This window comes from Aphis gossypii, chromosome 3 (assembly GCF_020184175.1).
Source record: "Aphis gossypii isolate Hap1 chromosome 3, ASM2018417v2, whole genome shotgun sequence".
Taxonomy (NCBI): domain Eukaryota; kingdom Metazoa; phylum Arthropoda; class Insecta; order Hemiptera; family Aphididae; genus Aphis; species Aphis gossypii.
Window position 1 is genome coordinate 22,575,494 of NC_065532.1, and position 17,924 is coordinate 22,593,417.

The window sequence follows — 17,924 nt, forward strand, 5'->3', positions numbered from 1 at the left end:
CTTGTGTAGTTGTATTTTTGTAGGACTGTAGGTAACTTCTTTGTGATTAATAATTATTAAATTTAAACAATACTTAAATATATTTAATCTATTTTAAAAAATTCTTTTTTCTGGTTTTTAAATTAGCGAAATTATTAATAATAGAATCTACATCGATCCGCGAAGTATGAAGCCTTTCAATATTTAATAAAGCAATATTAGTTAACCGATCTTGTGATGTAGTATTACGAAGATAATTTTTAATAAGCTTAAGTTTGGAAAATGAACGCTCCGCTGAAGCTGATGTTACAGGAATAGTCATAAATATACAACAACTTGTAAAAATATCTGGAAATATAATAGATAAATCATTACTAATTATATATTCTGCTAGTTTTTGAATAGTCATTTTTTTTAAATCTTCCTATTTAAAATTAGACATTAAAAAATTCTTTAACGATAAAATTTGGCGTGTGAAATCTGAGTTGATATCATCTGAGTATTTCTTTATAAAATCATAAGCAAACTTAATTAATTCTCTTCTCCTCTGGTATTGTAGTCATTGTGTATGGTATTAATATACTAAAATTATCATTAATTGTCTGCATGCCAACAAATCTCTCTTTGAGTTTTTGTAAGGTAGTATCTATTAAAGGATAAAAGATGGCTACTTTAAAATTATCTTCTGTTACGGTCAGTCTTCAATCAGTATCAAACTCATCATAGAACTTTGTTGCAAATCGTTGGCGTTTGTTAAGAAATTTAAAGGGTACTCCACAATTTACATACAGTCTTAGAATTTTCTACAAAAATATTAAACTCGTCTCTAAATTTTAGAATGTCTGCATGAGCATTTTTTAACAGCTCAAATGCTTGTTGTAAATCTATATTAATAGATTGAAGTATTTTGGACACAACAAATAAAGACTTCAGAATTTTTTCCCAACACATAAAGTAAAACAAACTCTGCAGATTCAAGCTTCTTTTTAAGAGCTGTGGCTATATTAATCTCATCTTTTTTAGTACTTGTTAGCTGAATTTTAGTAAAAGCTTTTAAAATATCAACAAAACGCTGTTTCAGTGAAAATAAGGCATTGTGACGCGCTTCCCAACGCGTAGCACACTTTTTTTTAATATTCTTTTTCTTAATTTGACACTTTCTTCTTCCCCAAGAGCTAGTTGAGACCACCGTGGTGCACTGGAACTAAAAAAGTTTATACATCTTGAACAGTTTCAAAAAAAGATGATATTTCTCGGGTACTTTTGGCAGCATCACTTATCACCAAATTTAAATTATGAGAGCAACAATGTACAAATGTAGCATTTGGTATGATTTCAAGGATTCTTTTTTGAATTCCAGAGTTAGCTCCACTCATGACAGCTGCCCCATCATACCCTTGGCCTCTACATTTTTCTATATTTAATCGATAATCGGATAGAGTATGTTTCAAAAGTTCAGCATATCAGAGGCACCATGGTTTTTTAATAAAAAAAACCCTAAAAATGATTCCTTGATTTCTACTTTCTTTTCTTCATAATTAACAACAGTGTAACGAATTATAAGACTAACTTAATCTTCTTTAGTTATATCTTGTGTTGAGTCTAAGATAACTGAGAAAAAACAACTAGACCTAATGTCATCACAAATTATACGACGTAAATCAGAAGATAAAAATCTATTATTTCGTTCGTTGAATTAACGGACTGAGATATTTAATATTTTGTTTTTCGTCATTTATTACATTATTTAAAACAGGATCAAACTCGGCAAGCAGTTTTACAGTTCGTATAAAATTGCCTTCATTTGGATTTTTTATCTTTAAGCTACCTTCATTACCACGTAAACCTGAATTACCAGCAGTCAAACATAAAATAATTTTTATTATACGCTTTAAAACACATTTCTCCATAACATAGCTTCTTGGGAGTACTGCTTTTCTATATTTACATCAATAGTTTGATTTTTCATCCATAAAAATCTAACTTTAGATGCATACAAGTGTTGTATTGAACTCTCATGCCGTTGAATACTTTGTGATAAATGTTGCCAATCACTAACACCTTCTATCCATTCTTTATTGAATTTCCCACTAATTCGATCAGCAAATAGCCAACATTTTCACAGTAAGTCACATCTAACAACACTGAATAGCATAACCAATCACGTGGAATTTTTATCCTTCCTTTTTATCATATAGTAATAATGCACTGAAAAACATCTATTTTCAGTCTTTGGGAATTTTATATTAGGCCTACATGGACCAAATTGTAAAATGCTTCTTTTCAATGTATCAGTTACAGTTTCATGAAATTGTCCACGGTCGGTTGGGTAATCTGATTTTAAATCTAGTTCATGGTCCATATCAATCTTATTGCCAACATTATTTTCTAATAAATATAAATATAATGTGATATGAATAATATAATTAATTAACAATAGGGTGATAAATATATGTAAGAGAAAGAAAGAGAGAGGAATATCAGAGAAAAAAAAATTAAAAACAAAAGGTAAATCAAATATAAATATAAATATTTGACTAATTAAATTATGTAGTATTAAATACATCTAAATTTGTATTTGAATTACCAGCAGACGTAAGCATATTCGTAGGAGTTTATAGCATATAATTTTAGGAAGTAGAGAAGAGAAAAAATAATGCTTTTTTTCTGGAATTAAATTAATAAATATTTAAAATATCTAAAACATTAAAATAGATATGTAAAAAGATACCTGTATCCTTGTTTTCTTCAGATTCAATACAACAGCTAGATGATAATGTTGGTCTTTCATCCTGAACATCTAAAATTACAAATAAATAATTTTGAAATCAATTACTTTCAATAAAGTAATAATTTATAATTTATTTTAATAAATAATTCATCAAAAATTGTTTCAACTGTAACCAATCTTCCTAATTGTTTGAATTACTTATAAAAAAAAATCTGACACCTAATGATTTTCTCAGTTGCCTTGTTTTTAAATTAAAATATATGAATTTTAGATTTTTATAATATTTATCTTAAACTTCAGGTTATATTATGTTTTAAATTAGTTCCACTATTATATTAAAAGTGAATGTTAATCATAATATAACTATGCTAGGTATTAAAATAGTATGAAAAAGATACCTGTATCATGTTTTCTTCAGATTCAAATAAGAGCTAGATGTTAATGTTTGTCCATCATCCTGACCAATTTCACAAAAATCTAAAATTAAAAATAAATAGTTTAAAAATTACTTTCGGTTAGCTATAAAGTAAATTGTAATCACTAATAGCTAAACATAGTATAACAAACTTGACATAGTTATATCCAAGGAAGTTTATAGTTAATATCTTTTTTTTGTGTAACACTAATTGAATTAGTTGAAGTTGAATTCAAGTCTTGTGATTCAGAAGAGCCTAAAATATTATTTTTTTATTCATAAATTATAATATAATCTTATAAAAGAAACTGAATAAATAATATTAATTAAATTTAATTAAATTATGTTTATTCGAAATCGTGTATAATATGTATATGTATATAATTATAAATGTCTCGTGTTAAGCAGCAGCATAGTTTTAATATATATATATATATATATATATACATATTATAATATAATAAAGTAAAATAATTATTAATAATATGTTAAGTACCTAAGAACGTATATTTAATTATATGAAAATATTTTTATTCTTGCAAATATCGCAACTTATTATTAAAAATATAACACTGAATGTAAATAGGTATACATATTTTTAAATCAAATTTGATCAATTATGAACATCAAATAACTTACCTTTAGCCCAACTAAGTATGCAATTTGACAATTTTTCGTTTTCTACTAATTGTCTACCTTTTTTTTGTTCTCTCTTCGCAACCACTCTGAAACGTTCTTTTTGACATAATTTAAGTTTCAATAGAAAATAATAAACAGTAAAATGTAATACTACTTAGTATAATTGTACAGTAGGTACTACAGTGTGCACTTCAACAACACGACAAAGTCACATATTGCAGGCAATTGTATTTTGAATAGTGAATACGTACTACGTAGGGTAAGGGAAGGATACAACAGCGGCGATCGGCGATTAATCCGATAATCAGTCAAGACGTGTGTACGCCGTATATACCATAATACTATTAATAGTATTACATGGAAATACGGACGAAAATCTATATTATACTTCTAATATTTATAGGCCTTATCAAGTAATAAGACAACAATAATAGTAAATTAGTTAATAGATACAAATAACATTGGCTCCATTTTCAATTCAATAACTAATATTTGATATTTTAATAATTTAATAATATGTGTCATTAGTCCTTTTGACTTTTGAGGCCCTGAAATATATTATGAGGCCCGAGGCCTATGTGCGGTGCACACTCTGCACACCCGGTTTTTACGGCACTGAATTCAGAGGTCAACGTACGAGAATATGTATATAGCGCTAGTGAACTTGAAACAGTTTTGTGAGGAAAATAATTTAGATAAAAGAGCAATGAATAAACTAGGTATGAATGATGATTTACAGTGGGAAAAAATAAGGTCATGTTAAGATACATATTTCGTAATACTAGGATCGAAATTATGGTATGTGCGAACGTAGAATATACGGAAGAAGAGAAAGTAACTATACTAAAACAGTTTCACGATTCTAAACTAGGAGGTCATTTAGGTGTTAACAAAACTATTAAACGCATACAGAAGCAATTTAGATGGAAAGGTATGAAAGATTATGTTAAAAAGTACGTAAAAATTGTACATCGTGTCAAGTAAATAAAATTTCTAATCGGCATGTAAAGGAACCAATGGCTATTACATCAACAAGTTCAAAACCATTTGAAAAAATATTTTTAGATATTGTAGGTTATTACGACCTTGTCTAGTAATAATTATATTTTAACAATGCAAGATGACTTATCTAAATACACGCTAGGAGTACCAATACCTAATCATCAGGCAAACACGGTCGCGGAAGCTTTTGTTATACATTTCGTGTGTGTACATGGAATACCGGGAACGATATTGATAGATCAGGGAACGGATTTCCTTAGCAAAACATTTACGGAAGTTTGCAAATTGTTAAAAATAAATAAAGTTAATACTAGTCCTTTTAGACCACAAACAAATGGAGGTCTCGAAAGATCATAGAACTTTGGCCGAGTACTTAAGACATTATGTGGTTAAGAATTTAAATAATTGGGATCATTTGTTACCATATGCATTTTTTGTATATAATTCAACGGTACATACATCAACTAATTTTCAACCATACGCGTTAGTGTATGGACGTACGTTAGAAATACCTACCGATTAAATTAAAATCCGAACCAGAGCCGCAATATAATTATGATGATTATTTATATGATTTGAAACAGAGTATGCAAGTGTCGCAAAAATTAGCAGAGAGAATTTAATTGAACACAAAGTAAAAAGTAAGGACCGATATGACAAAAATGAGAATCCTGTAAATATCACGTGAAAGATTTAATACTTTTAAAAGATAACGCACATAAAAACAAACTTAATTCACTATGGTTAGGACCATAAGAAGTAATTGAAGTAATAGGAGATGAGAATATAGTTATAAAACGTGGCCAACAAGGCATTACCGTACATAAAAATAATGTAAAACGGTATTATAATGATAAAGCAAATGATTAATTAAATATAAAATTATAATATAAATGAATAGATTAAGGAAGTTTGTTTAAAAAAAATAATAATAATTAATGATATGTAATAAACTAACAAACCATATAACTAGATGTTATTAAGTAGTACTATAATGAAGGTATAATTTTACTTTTAGATTGGTGATGATGGTTGGACTTAACAGTGCTTATGAAATAAATTCATCGGAATATTATACATATGTACCTTATGAACAATCCAAGGTTTTTTATTATGAGAATTTAGGTCCCACTAAGGTGATAAGAGCAGAGTATAAACTGGTTACGTATTTTTCACTTAAGGAATATAATACAAAGTATGACTTATTAGGTTTTAAAATGAAAAATATAACAAATATATGTACTGACAAACGTCTTATAGATTTGTGTGGGAAATATCAAATAGTTATAACTGATTTATATGATGAAATAACTAATCAAAAGGAACGATTGTATATGTCGTTAGGAGGTAGTGTTAATCAAACCGAAGTATATCAAGAAATAAACGAAACAAAAGGGAATTAATAAACTTTGTTGGTAACGCAATGTATACATTATTTGATGTATGTGATGATAATGTGCAAAGAAAACTAGAGAAGCAATCAGACAAACAGAGAAAACAGGAGCTAATATTTTACACATAGTGAAATCACAAACAACGATAGTAAAAACAGCAGTTAAAAAGATTGCTAGTTCACTAAATCAAACAGAGGCACTATATAAAGAAATATCAACTAAAGAACAAAAATTACATGAGAGAATGATGCAATTACAGAATATAACTGATGACGTATTAGATTTACTATTGGCTTGCGAAGTCCATAATCTATACACTATAATAACTAATCAGTATGCGTATGAAACCTCAACGTTGGAACAGATAATAACAGCTGCAAGAGAGGGGTTAATACATGCAAGTCTTATGACACCACAAGAACTTGCATCAACATTGAAAACAGCAGAACGAATAATTAAAAAAAAATATGCTATACCTATGGGAACAGAGGCAGAATTAATGAAGTGAATTTTTAAAAATAACAAAAATAACCGTATACTATGAAAATGAACAATTGGTATTTATTACAAGAATACCATTGGTTGTCGACGTAGAACTTTCATTATATAATATAATATCTATACCAATAAAATTTGTTGAAGACGTAGTTGACTCATGGTATATTTCCACAACTACATATACTTACGTTGCAATAACTAAGGATAGAAAACAATTTACTACCTACACGGAAAAAGAAATAAAGGATTGCATTGAAACAGCAATATACAGAATATGCAAGGCTACACAGCCAATGTTAGATAACAATAATAATACACCATGTGAAATGCAAATATTTAAAACACCGAATGCATTACAAACGGGATGTAGTATCAACAAATTTCCATAAGTTAGAAACATTTACCACAGAATTCTTAATAAAAACACATAGATACATGCTGGAGATGATACTTTAACAATAAGTTGCACAGATTTACCCGAATCGTTCGTTCAAGAAGTTAAGGTTTCAGGTGCAATAACTATATTAGACATAAATTGTCAAGTATTCACACGTGACGCAGTGTTGACTCCTATAGAGGATATTTAAAGTACAAATTATAAAGATTTTGTACCTAATACTAAAATACAGAATATATTTAATAAAATACCTGAACATATACATAAATATAAAGTGAGTGATGTATGGAATAATATATCAAATATACAATTAACAGATCTACACAGTGTGTCAAGGTCACTTGATGAGATTCAGCAAATGATAGACGAAGAAGTTATTAGAGAACAAAGTCAAAAACACCAGTTCATACATTCAAATCTTTTGTATGTTACAATCATTTTGGCTATACATCTATTATAATATTAATAATAGCTATATACATACTATAAAATGTAGATACGTTAGCAATCGCCAAGTGATTGATATACCAAGAAGATTGGCTAATTATAGATCACAAATACGAAATGTAAGAAGGGGAAATTTTGCTTCAGAAATATATGATGAAGTACCATTTAGTGCACCACCATCACCACGTTAATATTAATAATTTATTATTATTTGTAAAAAAAATAATAATAAATAATAACAAATAATATAAAAATAAGTATAATACAATAATCAATAAATACATATATGTATATAAAATGTAACATAGGATATAATTAACTAATATTGAATTGTTTATATTATTCAGAAAAGAAACACATAAATGTGGGATTGCAGCATTAGATGTCGCCCTGGCGTGTGGAGTGTGTGGGAGAAGAGTGGAGTACTGGGGTCAGTTAGTCGTTGTTGAGCTAGTGTGTGTGTGCTACGACGCTGTATTGTTTGTTTTATTTAATAATTGTGTTATATTACAAAGTGTGTAATATTATAATAAGTGTGTAATAATAAAGAGTTCGAACAAGAACGATTATACGTGCTATATTATATTTATTTTACTGTTGATCGGTCACCCCAAATCCCACATAAATTCATAATCATGGACTTTGAATTTTCAATGGTAAAAAGAACGAGTATAGTAGTTAGTAGTTAGTAGTTAGTTAGTAGATAGTAGTTATCTCTGGTGCTATGTCAAATAGCTTGGAAAAATTTGAGGTTAGTAAGTTAGAAGGTAGACCTTTATTGCTACCAATAGACGAAAAAGCTAGACCCATGATAGAGAAAGAGTTGCAAGTAGCAGTTAAAGAGATCAAGAGAATATTTGTGTGCAAAACAGAGTTACGGGATGCGTGTTTAGATCAACTAAAACAAAGTTTAAATTCAACGCGGAATAACTTAACGAGAGAATATATCGATCATTATATCAGGCAAGGGAATAAGGAAAATAATATAATAGTAGTATGGAATAGACATTCAGATAAAACTATTCTACAAAGGTTGAATTTAGATTATCCAATGTTGAACATTACATGTTATGACAAATATTTTAATAAGAATTTTTTTATTCAGTTTGAAAAATTAAGCAATAGGGAGATTATCTTCGAAATATATATAGGAAAATTCGATAAAATAGGAAGATTGTTTAACTTCGTAGAAACGCATGACAGAATATGTAATAAAAAACATAAGACTACGTATACACATGACCTAAGATTGGATGTGGAATATACAAAGTGTAGATTCAATCATGTGTTACAGAAGCAACGGTACGAAAATTTAATAAAGCATTTTAAAATATAAATACTATTATATCCTATGATTAAGTTTAGTTATTCAGTTATTTAATTTGGTATGTGGGTAGAACGTAACATTCGTGTGTAATGTTAATTAATTATTCACAAATTTATTTTATTATTTTAATTGTATTAATCAAGGTGAAGTAGATTTAAATATTAAAAAATAATAATAATATATTAAAAATATATACTATACTTACATACTTTATATTGAATTCTTAATTGATTTAAATTTGATATAACTAACATTATTATTAAGTTACCAATGTAAAACTGAAATGGTAAGTGTAACTGAGTGCATTTAAGAAAAAATTGTAAAGATTTCTGTCTTGCAGACAAAAACCTTTTTTTTTGTGGGGAGGTGTTATGGGCTATGAGATATCTGTAAGATATCTACGAGATATCAAGGCTAAGTTAATATGACCATGCCTCGTATCGAGGGTAATGCGGATGCTACTATGACCATGACACGTGTCGGGATAGTAAGCGCACCAATAATTATAGTGCACTAATGATGCATTTGAGATGTTATTGCACATTCTCAAATTCGTGTCCAATTTGCAACAACAACTACAAGGACACCTGGTTTCACCCAGAAGGCGGGCAACTCGACGTAAACAAGAGACGCACCACAATATATAAGGGAGCCCGAAGACCAGCAACGGCAGATGTACCAAAGCCAGTGGCGTACATTCAATTGTCTTATGGGGGGGGGGGGATTAAATAATATTATTTATACATGTTTATCAGAGTGCTCCACCCAATGCAATATATTTTATCAAAGACAAAGACCATTGTTGTTAAAAGAGTTCACACTTATTTTTGTAATAATACTTTTATTAAAAAATGTAAAACAACTTAAAAAATAGACATATTGAATATTATACTACAACAAAAATTCCAAACGTCGTTTCTTGTTTGATAATTCAATAAGAACTTCGTCTGCGGTTATTTGGTAATGACGATTTATGGATAGCATAGTTAAGCCGTTAAGTCTTCCCTGTTTTAAAAAAGTAAGTTTTATTAGATTTGAATTAAGTACTAATATAAATTGTATATTTCAACAGTTATTAATGTCTAATACTTTTATCATATGAAGATATATATACCTCAGATGTGGAGTTCCTCAAATAAGTTTTAATTCGCTTGAGGGTAGAAAATGATCTTTCATTTGAAGCAGACGACACCGGAAGAGTTGCTAATATTTGCAAAAGTTTGAACACGTTTGGAAACATTACTCTGTTACATACAGAAAGAGCATACATTGCATTTTTTAACTTAGCCAGTTCCTGTAAATTTTGGAGTTTTCTTTGCCAAAGTTTAAATTCATTTTAATACCTCTTCACGATTTCCAACGTCCTCCAGATCTTCACTATACTGCCTTGTAAGAATAATAAAATCTTCATCATACCCAATTTCTTTAAATAAAGAATGGAAACTTGACAATGTAGTGTGGTGATTTGTAAATCTGTTTTCCAACTTAATGATGTATTTATCTAGATACGGGATAAATATTGATATTCGGTAATATGTTTCCGCGTTATCCACTTCAATGTTACATCTGTTGGTCTGTCGTTTTGCTGTCCTCGGAATCTTAATTTCAATATCAAATTGTGCAGTCATTAGTTTTACTTGTTCAAAAATTTCCCTAAAATAAGTATCAGCATTTATTCGAATCTCTTCTAGTTCTTGTTTTGTGTTTTTAGCTAAGGCCATGGCTTCTTTAAGATCAATACTTGTTGTTTGAAGACACTTCGATAAAGCCAAGCCTAAAGCAAATCCTTTGTTTAAAATTATCAAACTCAAAATAAATTCTACATTAAATATACAGATTCTTAGACGTCTTGCCTTGTCTGATGTATCGTTGTCATTCCGCATGGAAATATTTTCTAACGCTTCTTGAACAAATTCGTAGAGTTCCAAGAAGTCATGAACTGCATGATATCGCTCAATCCATCGAGTCTCACAGCTTCTTTTTAGCGTTTTTTTTTTGTTTCAGATAGTGAAGAGCTATCAATTTTTGATGTTAAGATGAATTTTCTTTTTGGAAAGATAAAAAAATCACGAATTTGCCCAATTATTCCCAAACAATCACGAATTTCTGGAACACTACAAGATTTGGAAACAGCCAAATTTAGCGAGTGAGCAGAGCAATGCACATAAATGGCGTTTGGATATATTTCTCTTATGTGAGCTTGGACACCGTTATATTTTCCTGACATCGCTGCTGCCCATCATAACCTTGTCCACGTAAATATTTTGTATCAACTCCAAATTGCTTAAGACTTTCTAACATTAAATTGGCTATTCCCTTTCCCGTCATATCAGATGTTGGAACAAATTGCAAAAATTCTTCAGTAAGAGTCAATGTATTCAGTTCAATATATCTAACGCATAAAGATACTTGCTCAATTCCTGAAATGTCAGCAGTTTCGTCAGCAAGAATTGAAAAGCATTTTGCCACGTTGACTTTAGAAACCACTTTATTTAATAAAACCTTATTACAAGCATTAATCATGTCATTTTGGCTTCGATGACTAATATATTTCATTTTTTCAGGACCTTCCAAATAGGCTTGCATTTCAATATCACCCTTGGCACGATAACGTAAAATTTCTCTAAAGTTACCCTCATTGTTTGAAGAGTTTATTTCAATCTTTCCAGAATCGCGGTGTCCCCTTAGTGCTAGATTTTAACGACCACATAGGATAATTGCTTCAATTATCAGCATTATACTTTTTCGATTTTGTAACACTTGTTTAGATTTTTCAGTATCAATAATTTTATCGATTGACATACTTGGATTTTTTAACATGTTCAAAAAATGGTCTGCATCTAACATACATTTTTTGTGAAAATCTAAATTTGAATGATATTTAAAATCTTCTAGGGCATGCCTCCAATTATCGTATTTTTCAACACCAATGCTCCCAATTTTTGATTATTAACGCCTGCTTCGTTTTTAGCAAATGCCACACAATATTTGCAATATGCTCCGTTCTCACTTATTGAATACGCTAACCAAGGGAAATTTAAAAACCATTTAAATTGAAATTTTAATTTCACAATTTTTTGTTTCTTACCAACAACTGATGTTTTAATAGAAAAATTATAATTTAAATCAGGTTTCCATATTTTGTTTAAAATATCTGCCTTTTAATTTTGTGACAACAATTTATTTGTATAACACACAATATCAAAAATGTCAGCAATTTCAGTATCCTTTAAAGTAGGCTCTGTGATCGGATCTGGTGAGGATAATAGCGTGGTTGATGGGAAATCTGGTGTATGAGTTTCTGAAGAAGATAGATGTGGCGATGATGTACCCGGCAGAGGTTTTGAAAAAAAAAAATTAATTTTGGGCTGTTTTTTTCGGCCATAACCACTGTATATTTACTGAAAGTTTTAAAAATAAAAAAATAAATCATAATGTCAGTATTTAAAAAAACGATAATATATACAAAAATAAAATATAATCCATTTTTAAAAAAAATATATTAATAAATGTAATAATTAGGTACCTAAGTAATAAGGTACAACCATAAAACTTACTATGTCTCATTAACCATTTAAATATTAAGAAAAAAAGTATTTGCATACGGCATAGGTACCAGATCAATACTCAGATACTAAAACCAGGGCCGCCTTTAACCTATTCTAGGCCCTGGGCAATGGTATAATGGGGCCCTTATGACTTGTACCCGACTAGACGTATCCTGCGTCTGATTTTTTGTAAATATATATATATAAATTGAGTGTGCAGTCGGACGACTGACCCGCATCAATTGTATTATTGTTGTTGGCTCGCTAAAATTATAAAATAAATAAACGCTTCTCGAATGAGGACTGTATACCGTATATTAATATATTATGTTTTTAAAATAATCATATAATAATAATATAAAATAATATCAGATTAGGCATGTTTATCGTGGCGTTCCAGAGTAGACTAGATAGAATAAAAAATAATATAACAAAATTATAATAATATTATCTGACAAACTTGGTCTATACGATATTACGATCGACGCGACTGTGCGGCGGTGTGGGCCCCCCTCATCATAGCACACACGCGCTCCTATTGTTATCGATAACTAAAAAATAAAATAGAATACTACTAAACATCAATTATTTCTTATTATTATAACTATTAGCGATTATTCTTTGATTTTTTTCTAAATAAGTTTATTTATCGTTAAGATATATCGATTATCGGTTGGTGATCTGGCCGGAGATAGGGGGGCCCATCGATTGTGGGGCCCTGGGCATGTGCCCAAAGTGCCCAATGGGAAAGAAGTGCCTGACTGACTAAAACACTTTTACAGTTTTACGTATAAGTATTTAGAACACTGTTAATACGTTTACGGTTTACCTACGTATTTGTATATTGGTTACATTATGTCGTCTAATTCACCAATAAAAAAATTAATGCATTAAGAATATTTAAGACTAGGTATAAAAAAATTAAATCATAAAAATTTACTTACCTTAATCTTTTAGATAACTATTGCAGTATTGCAGAATGCAGATAGTATATTTGATTGATATAATTTGAAATACGAGTCACGACTGTACACTAAACACTGTCATGAGTAAACTGAACAATTAGATTACGAGTATTACGACACTGAACATCGGACGTTTGGACAATCATGTATATTATTATAAAAAGATATATATATTAATAAACAAAAGATAAGGGATAAAGTATAAATTATAATAATATTTCGATGAGGCCGTATGCGCCATGCGGGTATGCCATTACAAAAATAGACACACACACACGGGCGTCGGGCGCAGCACAGAGACAATTTACTAATAATGATAAACATATTTAATATCTACACACACAAAATAGTTTTTATGTAAATAATTACATTTATTTGTATCTCTACCTACTCGGACGAAAAATTAATATTTTTGTGATTCCATTAAAACTTACAAAATCCTTAATTTTATATACATGATGACATTCCTCAAGACATTTTGTATTTTTTTTGTTTGGCCCTGGGGGGGATTTATCCCGAACCCCCCCCCCTATTTGTACCCCACTGACCAAAGCTATCAACAACTGAGCACTTTCACGACACTCAGCCACTTATTTTGTTTGTTACATGTATTTATTTATATGCAATAAAGACATATTTCGTTATTAAGTTTAACTTTCATTCAAATTAACCATTTGGATTCAAACCTGATACTGGCACGCAACAAGGTGTTGCACCGAGTGCTTGAGCTCCGAGAAGAAATTGCTTTGTTTCTGGAAAGGAAAAATTCAGGGAAGGTAAGGAGAAAGAGAGTTTCACGCTCAAATAACAGATAATGTATTTATTTCTAAACTGGCATATCTTGCGAATTTCTTCGGAGAAATAAATACACTAAATCTCAGTTTGCAAGGAAATATGACGAATATTTTAACTGCTCAAGATAAGGTTGCCAGTTTTCTTCGTAAATTGCAACTTTACCAACGCAGAATTGAAGTTGAGGACATTTCAATGTTCCCAGAACTAACAATGGTGCTTGACGAAAGAAATGAAAAATGTTCATTCACAGACCAAATAGCTCTTCACTTATTATCAATAATAGATTCAATCGGTAAATATTTTCCAGATTTAAAAAATCGTCAAGTAAATGTTTGGGTGCAAGACCCTTTTCAGTGGACGAAAATGTATTTCCAGATACTAAAATTGAAACCAAATTACAATTTTTAGGACTTCGTGAAGACAACACATAGAAAATAGATTTTGAAAACATATAACTAGCAACATTTTGGCGAAAAATTGGTGGCGAGTATCCATTATTATCAGAAAAAGCCTTGAAAATACTGATCCCTATTTCAAAAACGTACAGGTGTGAAAGTGGATTTTCAACAATGGTAACAATGAAAACAAAAGCAAGAAACCGATTAAACTTGGAACACGACCTAAGATGTGCATTGGCCGAACTGAACCAAATATTAAACAAATTCTTAGAAAAAAGCAATATCAACCGTCTCATTAATATTCATTACCGTTATTCATTAGTTGTAATAAAAACTCTTGTTTTCTCTGTTTGAAAAATTAAAATAAATTATAATTATAATCATAATATATATTTTTTTTTATTACTCAACTTTTTTGGGTTGGAGGGGTATTAGTTAATATCTAACCTGACTTATGGGTAATAGTCTCTGTTGACGCATAAAGTGCTCACAAAAAGGTGAAACAGCTTGGGCGCAACTTGATGTAGGATAATAATAATAGTAGTAGTAGTAGTAGTAGTGGACTGTATAATTGAAAATAATAACAATATAATAATAATATAAATTCAATAAATGTTATATGATATTAAAATCTGCCTGTATGGCTACAAAAGTATATTTATTAAATAATGTAAGACCCGTCGGTCTTACACACAAATAGTTGGTCGACCAATACTCACATAACAGTTGAGACACACACCTGGTTTTACACCTACGCTACCGCATCAGGGCCTGTATTTGAGTCAAACTAAATTACAATACAAGAACAAAATTGACCCTGCGTACGTGCGAATGTGTGCCGACAACTGTTAACGAAGACTTCACAACAAAGAACACTGAATGCAGCCGGGACAGGATCTTTAGCGTACACTACTGTCCCCACGAGCAACGAGGTACACCAAAACACGTTGAATCACTAAAAAAGTCGCTGGTAATTTTGACCACCTTAAACTGGGGAAAACAAATTAATGGTGGCAATAAAATTGCAGAGAACGATAATTACCAGACGATGATTCACAAATTCACAACAACGTGGTTTGGGACGACTGCAAGCAGAACATGAAAGCTAGTGTTGTTGAACACGAAAAAGACGAGCTGTGTGGACAGTGGAAAAAAATGAAGTGAAGTGACTTTACATGTAACGGACGAGAGAAAACGAAAAAACTCAAAAGAACGGTCTTTCAGTGTCACCACACTAAACAATAAACAATGGAAAAACTAGACACTTTGTGACACTGAAAGCATGACTAAACGAAAAACTTAAAGTTTTGAACATAACCGAATAAAATATGAAAACATTGATAATGATTCCACAGCTGGCACCGACGAAGGCTGAACTGTGGAACGCACCGTTACGTGCACACGAAAATGATAACATATAAGAAAACATATACTACCCGCATATGGCGGGAATTCAAAAAACATTGAATTGACTGCATGCGTAGACAGTCTCAAAAAAGTTAGGAAGCACTGGTTTAGATCGTGATTAGTGCAAGGGCTGTACATAGCATTTGGACAGCTCTCCTGGACTTCTTGTACAGCTCCTCTTAACTCTGACGTCATTACAGAACAACCATCCATGTCAATTCCTATACAGTTTTTAAGGTTAAATGACCTAACCTAACCTTAACTCTGATACTACTATATTTCCAAGTAAATTTCCTGAAAAAATCAAGGTAAATTAGATTTTAATTAAAATATTACAATTAAATAAATAATGAATTCACCTGTTAGCTTGGGTTCTTTAGATAAATGGTCATCAATCAATGTATCTGATAAATCATTATTTGAAATGACAGTCTGGTTTTTATTAAATGTATCATGGCAATTGATAAAACCAACGAAACGTTCATAAATGTTATTTTTCTTATCAATGTACCTTAATGTTAAACTCATTTGTGATATATGAGCACATCGGTTGTTTCATCAAAGATAATACTGTAAAATTGATTTGTATTTACTTCATCTAATATGAACGACAGTATTTCTTCCTTACAACATTTAATCATATCTTCTTGGATGATTTGAGATATATAACTAGCTTTTGAATTAAAATTAAGCAAGTCATTTTTCAATTTTGTATCTCCAGACATAACACGGTATTTCAAAAGTTCGCAAAAATTACCTTCATTCTTCACAATAGAATAAGTTGGATCAGTTAAATGTTTAGAGTCTTCAGTATCTTGAAATATTATTTGTCCTGAGTCACGGTGACCTCTGAAAGGTATATTTTGGAGTCCCAAAAAAATTATAGATTTATTGTAGGTTTTAACCGGTTTCTGTTTTCTTGAACTTGTCTTAAACGTTCACTGTTTAGAATATTATTAACCTGCTTAATAGGTGAGTTGTAAGTTTTTAAAAAGTCACTTGATTTTAAAATTGCATCCTGATGGTAATGGTTATCATTATGTTTTTCTAAATATCCATCCTTACCAAGTAATTTTGAATATAGACTGAGTGGTCATGTTACAAGCTTTTTCAATTCTTCAGTATTTTGTTTTCCACCTTTATTGTGAGTTAAAAAAAGTGTACAATATTTGCAGAAATAGCCAGATTTTGATAAAAAATATATCAGTCACGGATATTGGTCAAAATGGTTATTTCTTAAAAAACGTTTTTCCTCTTTTCCTTTTTTTTTGTGAATGGAGAATGGATACTCAAAGTTTTTCGGTGGTTTCCAAGAGTTTTCCAGCCGTCTAAATTTTGTGTAGTCGTCAAGTTTTTTACCAATAAAATTACCAATATCATTATCGAAAACTAAATTTGATGTTGTATTATTTTATTTATTATCATCACAAATTACATTGAGTTGTGGTATTGCTGTTTGGGAAATATCTACTGGCTCATTTAAATCACTTACCTCTGTTGACGATATTTTTTTGTTCGGAAAACAATTCAAGAGAGAAGGCTGTTTCCGCTTCATAGAATCCATAGCAATAAACGCCAAATGCTGCTACAGTACCGTACATGAACTAAAATAAATTTGATTATAGTATTATACTAATGTCTAATAAGGTTGCAGAGTGCGGACCATTAAAAAAAAAAAATAATAATATAATCTTGTAAGTTATAGACGATCACAATTAATATTATTATAGACACACTGCCTTAGATACAACAACAATAATAATTATTGTATATATATGTGATTATAGCCACGATATCTCTAATCTTTTGATTTTAATCAGTCTTATTTTCATTCTTAATTGATAACAGGTTTTTGATAACCATTATCCATTTATTCCGTTTCCATTAAGAAAAAAATATGCACTGTATTTTTAATTTTTTAGTATAATATTATAATAAAATATGTAAACACCTATACATGAAACACATTCAACAATGACCGG

General features: G+C 30.1%; 1 protein-coding gene and 2 pseudogenes across 1 annotated transcript; all 3 read right to left on the reverse strand.

Moving 5' to 3' along the window:
- Window positions 1–1,658: 1,658 nt before the first annotated feature.
- On the reverse strand, window positions 1,659–3,284 carry LOC126551061 (zinc finger MYM-type protein 1-like; annotated as a pseudogene).
- A 6,436-nt stretch (window positions 3,285–9,720) lies between these two features.
- LOC126550911 (52 kDa repressor of the inhibitor of the protein kinase-like) lies at window positions 9,721–12,214 on the reverse strand. Its single transcript, XM_050203455.1, has 3 exons — window positions 12,186–12,214; window positions 9,944–10,166; window positions 9,721–9,834 (listed from the first exon to the last, which is right to left on the reverse strand). The coding sequence occupies exons 1-3, from the start codon at window positions 12,212–12,214 to the stop codon at window positions 9,721–9,723; spliced, it is 366 nt and encodes a 121-aa protein (XP_050059412.1).
- A 4,252-nt stretch (window positions 12,215–16,466) lies between these two features.
- Window positions 16,467–17,543, reverse strand: LOC126551062 (zinc finger MYM-type protein 1-like; annotated as a pseudogene).
- Between the last annotated feature and the right edge of the window lie 381 nt (window positions 17,544–17,924).